This window comes from Elephas maximus, chromosome 13 (genome assembly GCF_024166365.1).
Source record: "Elephas maximus indicus isolate mEleMax1 chromosome 13, mEleMax1 primary haplotype, whole genome shotgun sequence".
NCBI lineage: Eukaryota > Metazoa > Chordata > Mammalia > Proboscidea > Elephantidae > Elephas > Elephas maximus.
In genome coordinates this window covers 95,681,662-95,699,498 of record NC_064831.1, presented here as the reverse complement: position 1 = coordinate 95,699,498, position 17,837 = coordinate 95,681,662, and the positions used below count along the sequence as shown (strand labels likewise).

The window sequence follows — 17,837 nt, the reverse complement described above, 5'->3', positions numbered from 1 at the left end:
GGACATTGTGCTTGGTAAAGTATCAATCTATTCTGAGATTTAAAAGAGAGAATTGAGGAGGGAGGACAGGGACCTCATGCCACTAACAAAGAACTGCCAGGAGCAGAGAATGTCCTTTGAACCCAGGCTCCCTGCACTGAGAATCTCCTAGACCAGGGGAAGATTGATGACAAGGACCTTCCTCCAGAGCCAATACAGAGAAAAAGCCTTCCCCTGGAACTGGCACCCTGAACTCGGACTTCTAGCCTCCTAGACTGTGAGAGGATAAATTCCTGTTCGTTAAAGCCATCCACTTGTGGTATTTCTGTTATACCAGCACTAGATAACTAAGAGAATGTGCTTGGAATTAGGCAGAAATTCATTCTGACTTGAGCTCTGAACATTTCACAAAATAGTCTCTGAATGAAACCTTTGTCCAAAACAAGAGGAGGCCAAGTTGCCCAGATTAGCCTCCTTTGAAAATAGAACTGAGGCAAACTTGACTCTGGCCTCACTACACTTTTTATTGTTTAGAAAAATAATGCCTATCTCGTCAGTAGCCTCAAAGAACACAAAGTCAAGCTAAAGCACGAGAGGCACGCGGCCACTTACCCCCTGCACAACACAACCCTACAATGTCCCCTCCCACCAACAAAAAAGAGACCAAAGAAAGGGAAGGGCAGAAGAGAAGCTCAGTTCGGTGGGAACAAGCGGTGGTTTTCTCTTCTTGACTTCATTTTTCATCAAAGGTGGCACCATTTTCCTTTGCAGTCTGTCTTTCAGTTCCCAAGACCGAGTGTCGGAGGAAGAGCAGGAAGACCACGTTTATTAGAAAGGAAAATTGGCAAAGCTCAGATTCTCACTAACTTACATGAGATTAAAAGAGCTCATTTTAAAAGACACTCAATCACTGCTCTTTCTACCAACTTATCTAGGTCCATTTCCACGATGCCATCCCGGAAGTTGGTACTTCAGTGCACTTAAAGTTGTTACCTGAATGCACGGCCTGCTCACTCCCATGAGAAACAGCCTGGCACTCCCCTGCCTAGCGCTTCAGCTGTGTTCCCCAGCAGGTTCAGTTAACAGCCTCTCTGTCAGTCTCCTGTGTTTCCTATGCTCCCCAAGTCAGTACTGGCTTCTGACATCAGAACTGTCTTACCTATGTCTAACGTCCCACAGAGAGGACAGTTCCTTACAGGCACTAGGGGGTAAATACTGAGTGGAAGGAGACCACCTTAAACCTACAGTTAGTAAAATTCTTCCCCACACCCTCCAGGCCAGCAGTGCCTTCTACTATGGGCGGAAGACTGGAGACGTCAGCCATCCACGACTGACTGGCCATTCTGCACTGCTGCTCACCACAGGTGGCTGGGTGGGACGGGGAAATGCTGCTGGGTTTACCCTGGTCAAAGCCGTTGCATCTGTAATGGGCCAGCGCCAGCTCCTCAACTGAACACAGCACAGTGGCAGGGACATCGGCCTCCCTGGTCTCCATCACAAACACCGACTTCCCCGGCCCACTCTGCGGGCACACCTTGCCAGTGATGGTCACCTGAGACGGCAGCAAGAGAAGAATTCCGATTAGCCAAACGTCAAAGTTCCTGAAAAGCCAGCATTCGTGTCTTGATGACAGGCTTTTACCCACCCACCTAAAGCCACCTACTCTCAGCAGAGTGTGCAGGTGTGATCCACACTCTCACCCCGGGGGGATGCTGGCAGTCATTGCTCAGCTCTGAGCAGAACAGGAGGCAACTGGAATCTGCTCCCAGCCTGCCTCCCAGGCAGGCGGAACTGGCAGACGCTGCAACGTTCGTACCTCAGGGCTTTGTAGAAAGTCACTCTAATCCAGGCTGTGGCCCAACAAACCAACCAACCCGGCCGCATCAGTTAGGAGCGCGTCAGAGGGAAAACAGTGAGCAGATGGCCAAGTCACTGTCCAAAATGAAACGTAAATTTTTCTGTCTAGAAGAAAATATACACTAAAGACTATTCTTAGGTTGCTCCCACTCAGAAAAAGGAAAGCCAAGTAAATGCATTTAAACCCAAACCTCCCAAAGGATATTCACTTACATGTTTCACGTCCCCCACAGTGATTTCCGGCAGTTTGTACAAGAGATGCCTGTACTTTTTACAGCTCGGAGACTCTCTCAGGCGCACAGCTCTCTGATAGAGTGAGAGCCGATGTCCTGTTCTTACAGCCGGATCCGCCAACGCTTCTGCGATGCACTTAATAGCCTACAAATGACATGGGCCCACATCAGCATCCTTAAGGGCCCTGCAGCAGCACTCCATTTATTTAGCTTGACAGGAAAACTCACGATAATTAATTATTCAATTTTGCTAACTAGCAAATGAGCAAACCAGCACTTGCTGAAATTAAGGCTATGTCCTTAAATCTTACTCTGGTATTTTTTTTTATTTACAGTGAAAGGATTAACTGGTTTTTTGTGTGTGTGTGTGTGTGCATTAAGTGAAAGTTTACACATCAAGTCAGTCTCTCTTATACAAATTTATATACACTTTGCTGTATACTCCTAATTGTTCTCCCCCTAATGAGACAGCACACTCCTTCCCTCGACTTTCTCTTTTCGTGTCCATTCGGCCAGCTTTTAACCCCCTCTGTCCTCTCATCTCCCCTCCAGACAGGAGCTGCCCACATAGTCTCATGTGTCTACTTGATCCAAGAAGCTCATTCTTCACCCATATCATTTTCTATCCCATAGTCCAGTCCAATCCCTGTGTGAAGAGTTGGCTTTGGGAATGGTTCCTGTCCTGGGCCAACAGAAGGTCTGGGGACCATGACCACTGGGGTTACTGTGATATTTTTAATGCACAGATTAACTGTTATGGATTGAACTGTGTCCCCCAAAAATATGTGTTGTAAAACCTAACCTCTATACCTGTGGAAATAATCCCATTTGGGAACAGGCGTTGTTATGTTAATAATACAGGATTAGTGTAGGGTGTGTTTTATGTCAATCTCTTTTGAGATTAAACAAGCAAGTCAGCAAGCAGAGATGGGGGAAGACAGATGCCATGCCACAAGAAGATCACCAAGGAGCCAAGGAAGAAAAGCTGAAGAGACAAGGACCTTCCCCAAGACCCAAGAAAGAGAGATCGCCTTCCTCTGGAGCCCATGCCCTGAATTAGGACTTATAGCCTCCTAAACTGTGAGAAAATAAATCTGTTTGTTAAAGCCACCCACCTGTGGTATTTCTGTTATAGCAGCGCTAGATAACTAAGACATCATCCCACGCTGTAAATGTACCAGAGCATACCAACCATGCTCCTGACACGAGTTCCCTGTTATACATGTACAACAGAGTCAGTGCTTCGAACTGATACAAACTAGTTCAGTCACAGCCGATGAAGCAAAATCAGAACAGAGCTCAATTTTTATAACTCGTGTGATCCAGAAGGATAACCGGAATAGGAAAAATTACGGGTTGAAACCCTGGAAAGGGAGACCCAGAAGAGGCATAGTGATCCCTTTCACCCTGATGTGTGAGATAGGATGACTGCCAAGACTGTGCAGAGCAACACACATTCAAAGTGGTCGGTCACCATCTCTGAGCAGGATACTGCTGTTTCCGGCTCAAAATTCCACAGCCTAGAGATTTTTTTTTTTTAGAGATTAGGTTGCTATGCAACTCTTACGCTGCCCTTGTTTTCTGAGAGGAAGATGAAGTTTCTAGCAGGGCTACGACCCAGAAGTCACTTTTCCCATTCCAGTTATCGTTCCGGTTCACCCAAATTTGAAAAATGCGGGTATGTTCTGATTTCACTTCCTCAATCATGACTGAACTGGAAGAACCAGTTTGAAGCCCTGAACACAGTAACTGCTGCTGCCATACCCTCACAAAGAGCCTAAAAATCATGAAAGCCCCTGGACCACAGGGCTGAAAGAGACTTTAGAGAAAGACTTCTGCCTCCGTGGTCCTCAGGCATCCCCTGAGAAGCTTTTAAGAAGACATGTACCTAGGTATATACCCAAAAGTCCTGACAGCAGGAACTCAAACAGACACTTGTACACCACTGTTTGTTGTAGCCCTATTTACAACAGCCACAAGGTGGAAACAACCCAAGTATCCAGCAACTTACAAATGAACAGACAAACGTGGTAAACACATATGACAGAATATCATTCGGCCATAAAGAGAAATGAAGTCCTGATACACGCCTCAACACAGACGGACCCTAAAAATATCGTGCTGAGTGAAAAAGCCAGATACAAAAGGACATACATTGTATGATCCCACTTTTATGAAATAACTAGAACAGGAAATGCACAGAGACAGAAAGTAGATTAGAGGTTACCAGGGAATGTGGAGGGGAGGGAGGAGGAGTTATTGCTTAAACGGTACTGAGTTCCTGTTTAGGGTGATGAAAAACTTCTGGGAACATACAGACCACTCTTTGCTTCACCAGAAGGTTGCACAGCATGGTGAATTTAATTAATGTCACAGATTTCTACACTTAAAAATGATTACAATGGCAAATTTTATGTTCTATAAGAAAATTCTGGGCAGAAAAAAAATGAGACAAAGACACACTGCCCCACCAGGATCCACAGAATGAGACTCTCCAGGGCAGCCCAGGGACTGGACAGGCTTCAGAGCTCCCGATGAATGTCACCTGTGGTCAGGAACCACAGAGCTGATCCAAATTCCTTATCTATAGGGGGAGGAACCTAGGGCTTGAATGAATTCCCTAAGGTTATTCAGAGTCACCACCACTCGTCTGTCACTTTGTCCTACGGTGGTGGCTTGCATGTTGCTGTGATGCTAGAAGCTATGCCACCAGTATTCAAATACCGCAGGGTCACCCATGGTGGACAGGTTTCAGCTGAGCTTCCAGACTAACACAGACTGGGAAGAAGGACCTGGCGGTATACTTCTAAAAAAAACTGGCCAGTGAAAACCTTAAGAATAATAGCAGAACAATGTCTGATACAGTATCAGAAGATGAGCCCCTCGGGTTGGAAGGCACTCAAACCATGACTGGAGAAGAGATGCCTTCTCAGAGTAGAGTTGACCTTACTGACATGGATGGGGTAAAGCCTTCAGGACCTTCATTTACTGATATGGCACAAATCAAAATGAGAAGAAACAGCTGCAAACATCCTTTAATGACAGGAATGTGGAATGTATGAAGTAGGAATCTAGGAAAACTGGAAGTCATCAAAAAGGAAATGGAACACATAAAGATCAATACCCTAGGCATCAGTGAGCTGCAACGGACTGGCAGTGGCTATTTTCACTTGGACAATCACATGGTCTGCTACGCCAGAGATGACAAACTGAAGAGAAATGGCATCACATACATCTTCAAAAAGAACGTTTCAAGGTCCATCCTGGAGTAAAGCATTGTCAGTGATAGGATAATATCCATACGCCTACAAGGAAGACCAGGTAATAGGACCGTTATTCAAATTCACACACCAACCACTAAGGCCAGAGATGAAGAAATTGAAGATCTTTACCAACTTCTGCAGTCTGAAATTGATCAAACATGCAATCAAGGTGTATTGATAATTACTGGTGATTGGAATGAGAAAGCTGGAAACAAGAAGAAGGATCAGCAGCTGGAAAACATGGCCTTGGTGACAGACATGACGCAGGAGATCACTTGACAGAATTTTGCAAGACCAACGACTTCTTCGTTGCTAATACCTTTTTTCAACAACAACAAATAAAATGACTACACAGATGGACCTCTCTGGATGGAATACACAGGAACCAAATCGACTACATCTATGGAAAGAGAAGATAGAGAAGCTCAATATCATCAGTCAGAACAGGGCCAGGGCCAACTGCAGAACAGACCATCCAATTGCTCACATCCAAGTTCAAGCTGAATCTGAAGAAAATTAAAACAAATCCACGCGAGCCAAAATATGACTTTGGGTATATCCCATCTGAACTCAAGAACAGATTTGATGCACTGAACACTAATAACCAAAGATCAGACAAGTTGTGGAGTGGTATCAAGGACATCATACACGAAGAAAGCAAAAGGTGATTAAAAAGTCAGGAAAGAAAGAAAAGACCAAAATGGATGTCAGAAGAGACTCTAAAAGTTGCTCTTAAACACAGTCGCTAAAGCAAATGAAACAAATGATGAAGTAAGAGAAATGAACAAATGATCTCAAAGGGCAGCCTGACAAGACAAGGTATTATAACGAAATGTGCAAAGGCCTGGAGTTAGAAAACCAAGAGGTGCGATGACACGCAGAATTTTTCAAGCTGAAAAGAACTAAGAAAAAAATTCAAGCCTCAAGTTGCAATACAGAAGGATTTTATGGGGAAGATATTGAATGATGCAAGAAGTATCAAAAGAAGATGGAAAGAATCCACAGAGCCACTGTACCAAAAAGAACTAGTCACCGTTTAACCATTTCAGGAAGCAGCATATTATCAAGAACCCATGGGATTGAAGGAAGAAGTCCAAGGTACACTGAAGGCACTGTCAAAAAACAAACCCAAATCAAACCAAGCCCACTGCTGTCAACTCGATTTCGACTCACAGGGACCCTACAGGACAGAATAAAACTGACCCACAGGGTTTCCAAGGAGCAGCTGCTGGAACTGATCTGCCAGCCTTTTGGTTAGCAGCTGAGCTCTTAACCACAGAGCCACCAGGGCTCCAGCAAAAAATAAGGCTCCAGGAATTGAGGGAATACCAATTGAGATGTTTCAACAAAAGAATACGACACTGGACGTGCTCGCTCGTCTATGCCAAGAAATTTAGAAGCCAGCTACCTGGCCAACCAACTGGAAGAGATCCATATTTGTACCCACTCCAAAGAAAGATGATCCAACCAAATGCAGAAATTATCAAACAATATCATTAACAGCCCGTTGCCGTCAAGTCAATTACAACTCACAACAGAAACCCTGGTGGTGTAGTGGTTAAGAGTTACAACTGCTAACCAAAGGCTGGCAACTCAAATCCACCAGGCACTCCCCAGAAACCATATGGGGCAGTTCTACTCTGTCCTATGGGTCACTATGAGTTGGAGCTGACTTGACCACCGCGGGTTTCGGGGGTTTTTTTTATCACTAATATCACACGCAAGTAAAATTTTGCTGAAGGTCATTCAAAAGCAGTTATACCAGTACACTAACAGGGAACTGCCAGAGATTCGAGCCAGATTCAGAAGAGGACACGGAACGAGGAATATCATTGCTGATGTGAAATGGATCATGGCTGAATGCAGAGAATACCAGAATGATGTTTACCTGTGTTTTATCGTCTATGAAAAGACATCTGACAGTGTGCATCGTAACAAATTATGGGAATTCCAGAACACTTAATTGTGCTCAGGAGGAACCTGTGCATAGACCAAGAGGCAGTCGTTCAAACAGAACAAGGGAATACTGCACGGTTTATAACCAGGAAAGGTGTACATCAGGGTTGTATCCCTTCACTGTACTTATTCAATCTGTATGCTGGGCAAATAATCCAAGAAGCTGAACTATATGAAGAAGAATACTGCATCAGGACTGGAGAAAGACTCATTAACAACCTGCGATATGCAGATGAAAACACAACCTTGCTTGCCGAAAGTGAAGAGGACTTGAAGCACTAACTGATGGAGATCAAAGACTACAGCCTTCAGTGTGGATTATACCTTAACCTAAAGAAAACAAAAATCCTCACAACATGACCAATAAGCAACATCATGATAAATGGAGAAAAGACTCAAGTTGTCAGGGGTTTCATTTTACCTGGATCTAAATCAAAGTCTATGGAAGCAACAGTCAAGAAATAAATGACATACTGCATTGGGAAAATCTGCTGGAAAAGATCTCTTTAAAGTGTTAAAAAGCAAAGATGTCAGTTTGAGGATTAAGGTGCACCTGACCCAAGCCATGCAATCGCCTCATATACACGTGAAAGCTGGACAATGAATAAGGAAGACCAAAGAAGAACTGAAGCCTTTGAATTACGGTGTTGGTGAAGAATACTGAATACACCATGGACTGCCAGAAGAGCAAATCTGTCCTGGATGGAGTACAGCCAGAGTGCTCCTCAGAAGCAAAGATGGCAAGACTTCATCTCACATACTTTGGACATGTTATCAGGAGGGACTAGTCCCTGGAGTACATCAAACTTGGGAAGGCAGAGGGTCATCGAAAAAGAGGAAGGCCCTCAACGAGATGGAACGACACACTAGGTACAACAATGCGTTCAAATACAGCAATGATTGTGAGGATGGTGCAGGCCCAGGCAATGTTTCCTTCTATCATACATGGGGCTGCTATGTGACAGCACCCAGCAACGTTCAGAGTCAGGTAAACAAACAAAAATGTTGAAAATCAATTAAAAACCAGGCCATCAGTAGCTTAGTGGCCAGAGGAAGCTAGAGGTGAGAATGGGACAACGACAGGCTCTACTGACGCCCGAGACGGTGCTGGGGGGAGAGGCTGGTGGGCACGGGGAGGGGCAGCCAGGCCAGCTCCACCTCTGCCTCCCTCACAGGAGACCGAGGTCAAGAACATGGAACGGTAACAAATAACGAATGCTATGAATATCACCCTCTGGGATCTTTGGAGAACGGTTAAAAGGCATTAGAATTGTTTTAGCATCAATCTCAAAACTGAGCTCAGTGGCTCATCCACCTCTGTGTACATGAGTGAATGTTCCTACTAGCTCAACTGTGAACAAGGGTGAAGGCTGTAAAATCTTTGGAACCTTTAACAGAAAAAAGCAGCAGCATAAACACAAATTTTCTCAGTATCTGGTCACAGGCTGAGAGATGCTTTCACTTGTATTTCATCCTAAATAAACACCTAGAGGTGACAGCACCACACCCACTTCAAGGTGAGAAACCAGCGTTCTGGGCTGGAAGCACTTGCGGTAACAAGGTGCTTTTTCAGAAGAAGGCAGGAAAAGCACTATGTCCTAGTTCCACATTCCACGGTCAGTTTTTTCCACCCCTACATAACCCTAGCCTACTTCATGCACCACTGGAAAAACAAAAGCTCCCAGAGGCCCAGTCTCCTCCCTCACCCAGATGCCCCCCGGTGGTGGAAGGGGGTGGGACCTGCAGCCGCCCCACGGGGCCCTGTCACTGAGCCCCAGCCGAGCTGGCGGGGGGCTCACTCACTCCCCAGGTCCTCCACCACAGGCAAGGGGCTCAGGCTGCCTGCTCCAGGTTAGTCACACAACACACCTCCAGAGGCAAAGCAAAGTACTTCACCAAAGGACAAAGCTCTACTAAGACAACGTTTTTCCATCAACTTTTCTCCCTGAGGTCCTGAGCAACAAATGAATTAAATCATCATTTCTAAAACAAAACCCACCTTCCTGGAAGGCACCTGCTGAGGGTGAGGACACCCTGATGCTCCCTCCCCTTTAACTCCTAGATCCTGACTCCTAAATCCACCACAGCTGCTACTGCCGACATACCGTCCAAACTGGTGAAGAGAAACCTAAACGGTGTGTATTTGCATTAATGTTTGCTTTAGTGGCCGTTATTTGTTTTGGGGTTTGTGATGGTTGATGTTATGCGTCAACCTGGCTAGGCTGTGATTCTCAGTGCTTTGCAGGCCGTTATTTGTTTTGGGGTTTGTGATGGTTGATGTTACACGTCAACCTGGCTAGGCTGTGATTCTCAGTGGTTTGCAGACACTATGTGTCACCTCCCGTTCCGTGATCTCATGTGAGCAGCCAATCAGCTAGAAGAGGCGTGCGGCCTGCATCCACGTTATAAACGAATGTTGTGGCAAAGCTCACTCTCGCTCCTTTCTCCGTGCATCTTGTCACCCTCTAACCACCAGTTCCTGGAATGTGAGAAGCCTTCGTACTGCCGCCCGACCTGCAGATTCGGGGTTGTCGGCCACCGCAGCTGCATGAGCCATCTCCTGGAAATCTCTCTCTATACATGTGTGTTTTACCAGCTTCCCGCTCTAGAGAACCCACCTAAGCCAGGGTTGGATGGAAGTGCACAAACAAAAGAATTTCAACAAAAGAAATTAATGTTCTAACTGCATTTAGATTTGTATGGTATTTAAAAGTTAAATATCTTAAAACTCTGCCAGATTTTACCGGTTCCAGGCGTTTCAGATGCTGGTGTAAATTAAGCGCCAGCCTGTCCCACCATCGGCCTCTGCTATCAGGACAGTAAATCTTCTGGGACAAAAGGTTTTCAAGTTCCTGGACCGCTTCCTATGGCAACAAGGAACCATGACAGCTCATTAAACTCACGGAAAAATTAACCGCGATCATGCTTAGAATCCGGCAGAACTGGCAATAACGGCTAAGGACAGGACTGACAGGCCAGGCGCTCGGAGGATTCTTCTGAGTGGGCGGGCCTTCCCCGAGGCGCCCCCGGCAAGCCCGCACGAGGCCCGTGAACGCTGCGCGCCATCCTCCCGGCAGCCAGCCGGGTCACTCACCGCAGAGACTCACGGGGCCAGGCGCCCCGCAGCGGCAAGCACGGGCGCTCCTAGGACGCAGCAGGCCATAGGACCAGCTGAGGGAGGGGTTTCGGGGCAAGGAGAACTGTAACGAGGGGTTGTCCAAACCAAACACACCCTGCTGCAGCAGGGAGACCACTGGTCTAGATTTCCCACGTAGACTTTTCAGTCGCTCTGCGTGTAAACCTTGTGTGGGTCATGGATCTCTCTGAAACATCTAATGATTCACTCCAGAAAAATGCACAAGCCCACCTACACACGCAATCCTGGGGGCTCACGGGTCCCCCAAAGCCCGTCCCATGGATCCCGGACCCTGGGTCAAGAACCCCACCTCTGGCACATCCCTTTGTAAAACACTCTTTAACATGGAAATAGCAAACATAAACAAGTTAATTGTAGCAACCGCTCAACGTTTACTAAGTCTAAGGCTACAACCAAATTTCTGATTTCTGAATGTCAATTATTTCCAGACAATCCATGACAGCCAACATGTGAGATTTCCATCTCAGACACTTCCGGAGGCCTCCCAAGTCACACCCCCAGGTCTGAAAGAGCTCAGGCTCAGGGCTGCAGGGCTCTGTCCACAACCTCCAGGGTCACCTGGCACACATCCTCATCAACTCAAGACCAAGTGTAACAGTTGGCCGTCGTCGGCCATCTCTCCCTATTTACCCACGAGACACGAGTTGCCTATATGCTTCTGTTGTATTACTGCATGTTGACCAGGAGGGCTTCCTTCACAAGCTTATCACTGACACAGCAGTAAAAGGAAGGCCATGGGAGACATGCTCTAACCTCATACATGTGAAGTCTCTGCCATATTTCAACGCTTCGAGACAAAATCCTTGTATAAATCCACCCAACAGTAAAACACCGCAGGAAGAGTGGTAAGTCCTCATGGTATCTAAAATGAAGATCACAACAGTAGTTTAATAATTTGCTTTATTTATTATGAAACAATTATAAGAAGTGACAAAGCAGAGTGAATTCCATCTTTTAAAAAAGGATATTCTGAATACTTGTAGTTTTTTAAAATTTTGTACACCGCACACCATATTCTCACAACCCCACCATTTTGTGGGTCACTCAGACAGCAGATTAAGATGTGAATAGCTGTTAATATTTTAAGTCAGGGGTCAGCAAACTACAGCCCACAGTTCAAATCCAAGCTCCACCACCTGATTTTGTATATCCCGCAAACTAAAAATGGACTTTTGTGTTTTTTTTTAATTTTTAAGTGGTTAAAATAAATCAAAAAGGAGAATAATATTCTATGACCTGAGAAAACCATATGAAACTCTAATTTCAGTGTCCATAAATAAGGTTTTGCTGGAACACAATGATGCTCATTTATTTATGGTTGTCCGTGGCTACAACAGCAGAGTTGGTGGCAGCCACAGAAACCTCATGGCCCACAAAGCCTAAAATATTTACTGTCCAGCTCTTTACAGAAAAAGCTTGCCAACCTTGTTCTACAGTAATCTAACTTCCTGGCTACAGTTTCTTTTTAACTCAACATTATTTGTTTATGAAATTTATGTCCTAAGCTCCCTATGTGGTGCGAACAGTTTGTGCTTAACTGCAGTTCAAATCTACCCAGCAGCACTGTGGAAGAAAGGCCTGGCAATCTGTTTCCAATAAGATCGCAGCTGAGAAAGGCCTACGGAGAAGTTCTGCTCTCTAACACCTGAGGTTGCCACGAGTTGGAACTGACTCAACCGCAATCAACACGACGACGAGTCCTAAATGCTTTATTGGAAGATTCATGGGCTAACACTAGTTTTTTTCATAGCTATGTAACAAGACAGCAGAAGTTTCTTAACATACAGTAAAGATGTTTTAACATTTACCAAACAAAAAAAAGATCATGTGCTGTGTACTTGGAACTTGTTGCTGTTGTTGTTGGGAGTCTACACAGCAAAACATACAACAATTCAACAGTTTCTACATGTACAGTTCAGTGACACTGATCTCATTTTTCAAGTTGTGCAACCATTCTCACCCTCCTTTTCTGAGTTGTTCCCCCCTCATTAACATAAACTCACTGCCCCCTAAGGTTCCTATCTAATCTTTCGAGTTGCTCTTGTCAATTTGATCCCACGTGGATGGTTCTTAAAAGAGCACAATGTTCCAGGCAGACATTTTTTACTAGTTAAGCTAAACTACTCTTTGGTTTCAAGAAGACTTCTGGGGATATTTTTAGTTTAAGGTTTAAAGATTATCTCAGGACAGTAGTTTCAGGGGTTCATCCAGCCTCTGTGAGTCCAGAAAGTCTGAATTCCTCAAAAATCTGAAATTCTGTTCTGCATTTTCCCCCTTTTGATCAGGCTTCTTCTACGAAATCTCTGATCAAAATGTTCAGTAATGGTAGCTGGGTTCTTAGAACTTATTTTTTTATTGATAGGTGTGAATTTATTGCTGTCATTTTGTAATGCTTTTTTTGGTGATGCTAACATTTTCTTTGTTCCTCTTACTCTCCTGTGTTCAGCTTGTTTGTAGATTTCTTTTTCATTTCTTTTGTTTTTATTGAGATTTTGTCTTTATTTTGATGAGTAGGTCTGTTAACTTTCTTTGTTGTTATCTTGAAATTTACCCTTATCTTCCTGGGTTTGAACAAGTCTATTATTCCTTGGTATTGCCCTGCCTTCCTCTCCGTTAGAGAGTTCTATACCTATACAGTTTATTCCCTCTTTTATTGTTCTGACGTTGTCGTCATTTACAGATCAACCTCTCTGGTCCCCTGATGCAAATGTTTCGGTTTTGGATAATTCTTTAGAGTTCATTTCCTACGTTGGTATCTGGCTGGTACAATCTTGCATCCTAGATTCAGGCTGTGGTCTGATGTTTGTTCTCAGACTGAAAGACACCCTTTAATAATTCTTGTCAGTTTGGTTTTTACATATTCCCTTAATTTATGCTTATCTGGAAATGTCCTAATTTCACCACCATATTTGAACAAAAGTTTCACATGATATATGATTCTTGGTTGGCAATTTTTTTGAAATTCCATTGCCTTCTTGCCTGCATGGTTTCTGCCGAATAATCAGAGTTTAGTCTTTCTCCTCTGTATGTGACTTTTTTTCTCGAGCTGCTCACAGGATTTTCTCTTTGTTTTTGGTTTTAGCAAGTGTGATTATGATATGCCTTGGTGTTTTTCTTCTGGGGTCTATCCTATATGGGGTTCGTTGAGATTGGATGGTCAGCTTTTCATCATTCATGATATTAGGGAAGTTTTCTGGCAGCAATTCTTCAACGATCCTCTCTATGTTTTCTGTTTTCTCTCCCTGTCCTGGAACTCCAATCACTTGCAAATGTTTGTTTTTGCTTGTATCCCACATAATTCTCAGGGTTTCTTCATTTTTCTTCGTTCTTTTTCCTGATTTTTCCTCAGAGCTGTACCCAAGTGTTTGTCTTCAATTTTGCTGATCCTGTCTTCCACCATTTCAAACCTGCTTCTCAGTCCTTCTATAACACTGCCCATTTCTGAAATCTTGTTTATCTTTTGGATTTCTAATCATCGTTTTTGCACGATTTCAGGTTGTGCATTAATTTTGGCATTTTGTTCCTGTATTATTTTCCTGAATTGTTCCATTTTTTTTGCTGTATTTTTCATGAATTTGTCTGCCTTTTCCATAAATTTGTCTATTTTTTTCTGCTTTTTGCTTTAACTCTTGGATTGCTCTGAATATTAGAGATTTGAATTCCCTGTCAGGTAGTCCTAGTGCCTTTTCTTCTTCTGGAAGGTCATCTGGCATTTTATTTTTGAAGCCTACTGGACCCATCCTGTCCTGTTTTTTTAATATGTTTTGATATTGTCTGCTGTCTTTGGGACACTCAGTAGTTATTTTCTTTGTTTTTTGATTGTAGACTTGTTTGTTTCGTCCTGCTTTTTTGTTTTATTTGGTTATGTCTGAGCAGGTAGGCTGTGCATTCTTTGCTGTTTGCTTGCCTGTAGTCACGATACTTGTCCAATGGGCAAGGCCGGTCATTCACCTATGGTGCAGCAGGGCAGGTCTAGCCGAAGGAGAGTGGCTGGGATGTGTTGTTTGTCGCACATACTAGGGCCAACCAGGTGGGCCAGGAATCACCGCTGGGCAAGTTCCAGTAGGCCATGCCTGTGCTGCTCGGAGGTGTGATGTTCAGTGCACAGTGCAGGCAGGCAGGAAAGAGGGGGAAGGTTGTGATGTGTGGAGCAAATAGGCATATGGAAGAGAGGAGAGAGAGGACAGAAAAACAGAGGCCAAAAACAAATGAGCAAAGAAAGAAAGAAAAAAAAAAGAGAGCGCTAAGGGAGCTTGCTGTTGGAGTGGAGAGATGAGAAACTAAAAAATACAGAAAAGCAGAAAGGAAAAAGAAAGAAAAAAATAACTAGATAAAAATTTGGAAGAGAAAAAGAAGAAAAGTCCCCAGGAGTCCTGGAGTCCCACTGGTGGGCTGCTAAAACTGAGGAAGTAGCACCCAGGCTACGCAGTATAGCCTGGCTAGAGAGGGTATAGATGTCACACAGCACCAAGTATTCAGGAAGGAGGAAAAGAAGCTAAGTGTAGAGAGGTGAGAACTGAGAAATGAAGAAAGGGAAAAAAAGAGAAAAAAAAAAAAAGAAATGCCCCCAGGGATCCCACCGACACGGCTGCACAGGTTGGTGGAGTGGCTCCTAAGCTGTGTAGTGCAGCCCGGCTAGAAGGGGCTCCCAAGCTGCAAAAAGAAAAACAAACAAAGCAAAACAAGGAAAAAAAAAAGCATGGTGTCGCAGGCCAGAGGAGTGGTTCCCCAGTGAAGCATGGCTTCACAGCCTTTCAAAAAGAACCAGAGATGGAACCCAGAACCAGGTGCTCCAGAGAAATGAGGACGAGGTGGTAGGAAGCAAAGAAAAAACCAAAAGAGACAGAAAGAACTAACACCAGCTCAGGGGCCCAGCCAGTGTGGGCAGGGCAAATCCAAGCAGCCTGAGGCCAAAGCAGGTGCCTCCTGGCCAAGAGACTGTGGCTGGTGGGAAGCAGAGGAGGCCGAAGAGCCGGGGGGAGGGGAGGGGGTTGGGAAGCATATATTGCTCATTACCAGGTGCTCCGTCTCCTGCTGGGAATTTCGTGAGGCTTCTTTCCTGTACTCCCTATCTGCTGCAGCCAGCCAGGAAGCTTGGAGGTAGAGCAGTGGGGTGAGAATGTGGGGTGGGAAAGTGTGTATCGCTGGTTACTAGGTGCTCTGTCTCCTGCTGGGAGTTCCGCGAGGCTGCTTTCCCATGCTCCCTGTCTGCCGACCCCCGACAGGAGTCCAAGATGGCGTACCTGTGCTGCATTAGCTCATGGGGCCCTCCACATGCATCTCTCCTCGCTCTCTGTCTTCTGTCAGTTTCTTTTCCATTCGGTGCTTGGCTGAGTTCTTTATCTCTTCATTTGACAATTCAGGTTCCAGGAATGACATTTGTCTCTGTTTTTACTTAGTTTTTTGGGTCTTTGCTGTGGAGGGATGGCATGGTGCTTCTGTCTATGGCACCACGTTGGCTGGAACTCTGGATACTTAGAACTTTAAAGTAAATGTTCGATTGTGCTTCTTTTTCAGAATGATACCTACTTGAGCTTCCTCACATGTTTCCCACACATCGGTCCTGCTGCTGGGCTCCCTCACACCTGCATGAAGCTGCTGGCGCTCCAAGATGCCAGCACACCCGAGTGGCAAGCGTACAGCAGCTGCGTGCTCAACCTAACGGCCACTGCACGGGGTCTACCTACACTGAATCCACTTCAAGCTCAGGCTCTCCACGCATTTCACACAACACTTTACCTCTATGAGAAGCAAGCAGGAAATTCAACTCCAAGTTGGTTTGGTCACTCTAAAGTACAGTGTTCTCCAGAAAAAAAAGTTACCTTAAGTGATGCAACAACTTTGTCAATAAGCAAACTTCCTTAGGTACCTAAAAGGAGAAAACCTCACCTCAGGGAAGGGTGGTTCTTCAGTTGGTTCCAATCCTTCTGTGCACGCTGCGCAAGCTCCCTGGCTTCATCCCAGTTCCCACTGACCATCGCAGCAGAAATGTCACTCAGCATGTGTGCAGCTGCTGCGTACCTGGGCAGAAAGACAACACCTTCCATGTTCCAGATGTGAACCAGCATTCACACAAAACCTCCATGTCCCATCCAGTACATTTGGTCCTGAAGGGTAAGAGTGGTTTTTGAAAAAATGAGGGTTACTTAATTTTTATTCTAGTAATAATTTAACATACTACCCTATGCAGTGGTCCAGGAGAACTAACGCAGACTGCCCAGACAGAAAAATAAGAACATTTACGCCATATCATCACATACCATAGGGAGTCTTGGTGGCTATCACGTAACACAGGGAGTCTTGGCGGCACAATGGGTTAAGCACTCAGCCGCTAACCAAAGGTGAGCAGTTCAAATCCACCAGGCGCTCCGTGGCAACAGTATGGGGCAGTTCTATTCTGTCCTATAGGGTCGCTATGAGCTGGAATTGACTCCATGGCAACGAGTTTGGTTTTTAATCACGTAACGTGTCTCATTACGTAAACGTAATATTGATCAGTCTATCGTTTCAAATGTCTCGTATTCATTCGTTCAACAACTTGGCAACAACTTACATAAAGATGTAACTGACTTCGGAATTACATTAAGATTTATATTAAGATTTGGTAACTTAACCATTTACAGTCAGAGGTAACCACAGGGATGCTGTCCAAGCTAAGAAAATTACTTGAGAAATTTCAAACATGACTTCTTTGTGAGACAGCAATGCTGAAATGCTATGAAACCACTTAGCTGAAGAAAGAAGACTCCTCAGGGCAGCATTAGACCTACTGATCTATAACACTTTCAATACATAGTCATTGTATTTTGAACGTAAACCTATAAAAAAAGCGTGCAATATCAGTATGTGCAAATACTATAAAATCAGAGTAAAAGAAATTGACTCTAAAGGTACAAATGTGCTCATGAGCTGTTTGACCTAATTCTCTTATAATATGGTACTGGAGAATTCTAAAGTCAGTAAGAAAAGAGAATGCAGCAAGGAGAAGTTAGCCTGAGGCTGGCACATGCCTGGTAAGAATCCCCTCCCTGCCCCTAGCAGTCCCACAGTCAGGAGCTTCAGAAATGGTCGGTGGCCAGAAGGCCCCACGTTCCCAGTACCACAGCTTAAACCAGGTCCCACCTCCAAGCAGCCATCGAGACCAGCCCTGTCATGCCTACCTCCAGCGCTACAGGCCCCCCTCATCATCATGTGGACTCAGTGTTGGCAGTACTCATCCTTCAACCGACCCAAACCCACCCTGCTTCCCGAACCTTCCCCCGTGCTGCCTGAGCTGCCACCAGGGGGCAGCATTCTCCTCCACATCCTCATGCTTGCTTTATCTCCTGCCTTTCCTGAAACCTGGCTGAGGAAGCTTCCCCTAACCTGGAAGAAAGGCTCCTCTCGGGTGGA

At 44.9% G+C, this 17,837-nt stretch overlaps 1 protein-coding gene across 5 annotated transcripts in view; it reads right to left on the bottom strand.

The window, feature by feature from the left end:
- The window catches only part of FAN1 (FANCD2 and FANCI associated nuclease 1), a 43,246-nt gene that overhangs the window by 14,243 nt on the left and 11,166 nt on the right, over positions 1–17,837 (bottom strand). For 3 of the 5 annotated variants that reach the window (XM_049852826.1, XM_049852825.1, XM_049852824.1), the window contains exons 6-10: positions 16,335–16,466; positions 11,199–11,307; positions 10,033–10,152; positions 2,050–2,214; positions 1,339–1,531 (exon numbers count right to left, since the gene is read on the bottom strand). In XM_049852826.1, the coding sequence (XP_049708783.1) occupies positions 1,339–1,531; positions 2,050–2,214; positions 10,033–10,152; positions 11,199–11,307; positions 16,335–16,466 (719 nt within the window). The remainder of the gene's footprint in view (positions 1–1,338; positions 1,532–2,049; positions 2,215–10,032; positions 10,153–11,198; positions 11,308–16,334; positions 16,467–17,837) is intronic. The other 2 variants (XM_049852827.1, XM_049852828.1) reach the window with 1 other exon arrangement.